The 3,646-nt window shown below is 43.0% G+C and overlaps 1 protein-coding gene across 1 annotated transcript in view; it reads right to left on the bottom strand.

Annotated features, from left to right (window-relative positions):
- LOC119424952 (liprin-alpha-1) overlaps positions 1-3,646 on the bottom strand; it is a 229,419-nt gene that overhangs the window by 64,092 nt on the left and 161,681 nt on the right. Inside the window, exon 22 of the mRNA XM_037692477.1 lies at positions 1,302-1,502. Within this exon, the coding sequence (XP_037548405.1) occupies positions 1,302-1,502 (201 nt within the window). The remainder of the gene's footprint in view (positions 1-1,301; positions 1,503-3,646) is intronic.

Below are 3,646 nucleotides of genomic sequence, written 5' to 3'. Positions count from 1 at the left end.
TATTTTTATTAACTTTTAAATGGAAACCTGCTTATAGTATTATTTTTTAGCAACTTTTAAATATGCCATATCCCCTTATAATACAAAAAAAGAATAGTTAAATATAATGTATAATATATAATATAATATAATATGTGAAAAATTTAGATAAACTAATATTTAAATGACACATACTGAAATTTCCCTTTGGGATCAATGAAGTATATTGATTGATTGGGTATTTTTACAGTCACCGTCTTATTTTAGAAGTGGTTTCTCTTCTCTTTGAGAAGCAATACCACAAGAACTTCTACAAAAAAAGGCTCTCCACAGTTGTTTACAGTTTTTCCCAATAAATAGTTACAACATGCTAAAACTTCAGGCCTTTAATGTCAATTTTCAGCACAGTGGATTAGTGGTTAGCACTGTTGCCTCACAGCAAGAAGGTCTTGGGTTTAAGACCCGGTTTGGTCCTGGAGGGTTTTTCTGTGTGGAGTTTGCACGGTCTGTCCATTCATGCGTGGGTTTTTTCCAGATACTCCAGTTTCCTCCCACAGACCAAAAACATTCATGTTCATTCAACCTTTATTTCTACAGGTTGGTCTCACTGAGCCTCGAAGACTCAGAGAGAGACCTGTTTTAAACAAAGAACACAGATGAGGTACAGACAAAGTTAGGCAGCCTTCAGGCCCAACTTATAAAAGTGATAAGTGATCTCAGTGGCATTTACCTCATTAAATAAACAATAAATAAAAAAAATAAAATTAATAATAAAAGCTCTATTTTAGTCAAGCTGAAGTATCAAATTTAACTTGGATTTTTTTCAAAGAAAATTAACACTAATAATATTGATTAACATATTAATCAATAAGTGGATAGAATATTGTGGATTAAAATAATTTTCAGTAGCAGCCGTAGATCGATTACTAAGACGTGCACACAACATTTGAGGTGTAAGTGTCCTGCAGGCAGCTTGAACCAAAACATCCCCACAGAATCTGGGTGGACTGACCGTAGGTGGTGTGGCTGCCAAACTTTCCATCTCTTCATGTGTGACCCAAACGTTTCCTGTGGTCTGATCATGTGACACCCCCCAATCACAAGTGTGCAAAAAGGACACAACAATAAAGGGTAGAAAGAAGATGGGGTGAAAAAAAACGTGTTAATTGTTAGCAAAAAGACTTGAAACGGGAGCTTCTTTGACTCGATAATTAGTACGTGTTGAAGGTGAAGTATTAACACATAGGAAAACAACACAATTGGAATGGTCTTTGTCAAACAGCCGTGTGTGTATTTTGTAAAGAAATTTAAAAAACTGGTACCGTTCTAGAGGTGGGAGGTGCTGAGGGGCTCGTGAGAGACATGATTTCCTGGATGGCCAGACGAAGTTTGAGGCGATGCAAAGGGTTGCTGATTCCAATTTCTCTTTGGATCTCTGTGTCAGAGAGTGCTGACATTATGGCTCCGCTCTTCACATTGGCTCGACATGCAGCCACGTACCAGGCCGGCATGCCTACCCAAAGCTGGCCACAAGAAAGCAGAGCAGAGCAGTCACAATGGATACACAAAACACTGAAGAACTGAGGACTGGATGAGATTTTCATCCTAATGTTCACAAACAATTAAATTCAAATGGCAGCAAGTTTCCCTGCAGGAATGTAAATTTGATTTTCAGGGTTAATAAGAGTGGGAGTATTTCTATGAACTTAATGGGTTTCATAAAAATAATGGGCCACTTTTTGGACTTAATCTAACAAAGTGAAGCCAGGTCCTCTGGACAGATTCTTCTTGTAGAAACGTTTAATCTTTTATCCAAAAGACCTCTTTAGTCTGAGAAGCTACAACAAACTTAAGTCATATAAACTGCACCTTCTCATATCGGATCAACCAGTTTGATGGTGACAGCCAGGATTAGCTGTTCATATGATAAAGGAGGACTATCATCCTAACAAGTGGTCGTTAGTGCCTTGATGGCCACTTGCTATTCACAGGGGGCTGAGCAATACTAGCAATAACAGTATTGTAAGAAGGCAACAGTTTAACACAGAAGCCTCCACAACTTTAATGATGGATGGGTTTGCTCAACAAAGATGGCTTCCTTCCTTCACTCCTCTCTCAAACCAACGTTCCTCTCTATCAAGGATGTGCACATCTTCATACCTGAAAACGTGAACACATCTGCAGGCCAGGGGTAACTTTTTCAGGGATGAAGATGTGCGCATCCATGATAAAGAGGAATGTTAGCTTGAGAGAAGAAAAAAGGAAGCCATCTTTGTGACGAGAACCCATCCATCCATTATCTTCCACTTGTTCCGAAGTCGGGTTGCAGGGGCAGCAGCTTGAGCAGGGAGGTCCAGACATCTCCTTTGACAACCACCTCTTCGAGCTCTTCTAGAAGGACCCCAAGGCTTTCCCATGCCAGCCGAGAAACGTAGTCTCTCCAGTGTCCTGGGTCTTCCCCAGGGTCTCCTCCCAGTCAGACATGCCTGAAGTGCTTCCCTAGGGAGGCACTCAGGAAGCATCCTTACCAGATGCCCGAACCAACTCAACTGGCTCCTCTCGATGTGGAGGAGCAGCGGTTCTACTCTGAGTCTCTCTCAAAAAACTGAACTTCTCAGCCTATCTCTAAGGGAGAGTCCAGCTACCCAGCAGAGGAAACTCTTTTCAACCTCCTGTATCTGCAATCTCATTCTTTCAGTCACCATCCAGAGCTCATGACCATAGGCATGAGGGTAGGAACGTAGACTGACCAGTAAACAGAGAACTTTGACTTACAGCTCAGCTCCCTCCTCACCATAACGGACTGGTACAGAGTCTGCCATACTGTAGACACTACATAAATCTGTCTGTCAATCTCACGCTCCATTCTTCCCTCACTCGTGAACAAAATCCGAAGATACTTGAATTGTTCCACTTGTGGTAGAACCTCACCCTCGACCTGAAGAGTGCAATACACACTTTTCCAGTTGAGGACCATGGCCTCAGATTTGGAGGTACTGATTCTCATCCCAGCCGCTTCACACACAGCTGCGAACTGCTCCAGTGAGAGCTGAAGATCACGGCATGATGAAGCCAACAGGAACGCATCATCTGGAAAGAGTAGAGATGAAATCCTGAGGTCACGGAATGGGAATCCTTCCGTCCCCTGGCTGCAACAAAAAATTCTGTCCAGAAAAGTTAAGAACAGAATCGATAACGAGCAGCCCTGGCGGAGTCAAACTCCCACCCTGAAAGGGTACGACTTACTACCGGCAATGCAAACAAAACTCTTGCACCAATTGTATAGGGGCCGAACAGCTTGTAACAAAGGGCCTCCAATCCCATACTCACAGAGCACCCCTCACAGTGTACCTTGAGGAACACTGTCGAATGTCTTCTCCAAGTCCAAAAAACACATGCAGACTGGATAGGCAAACTCTCATGACTCCTTGAGGACCCTAGTGAGGGCAAAGAGCTGGTCCAGTGTTCCACGGTCAGGACAGAACCCGCATTGTTCCTCCTGGATCTGAGGATGAACTAAGGATCTGACTCACTTCTCCAATAGGTGTGTAGTGGAGAGCATCCTGTGCTCCAGCATCAACGTGTGGCATGGAGGCTGCACAGCTGCAGAAAGAAAAGCTTTGCAGAGAGTGGTGAAGGCTGCACAGAAGATGTTGGAGTCAGTCTC

The sequence above is a fragment of the Nematolebias whitei genome, chromosome 2 (assembly GCF_014905685.2).
Source record: "Nematolebias whitei isolate Nwh7 chromosome 2, NemWhi1, whole genome shotgun sequence".
NCBI classification, from domain to species: Eukaryota; Metazoa; Chordata; class Actinopteri; order Cyprinodontiformes; family Rivulidae; genus Nematolebias; species Nematolebias whitei.
This window is presented reverse-complemented; position numbering and strand designations above follow the sequence as displayed.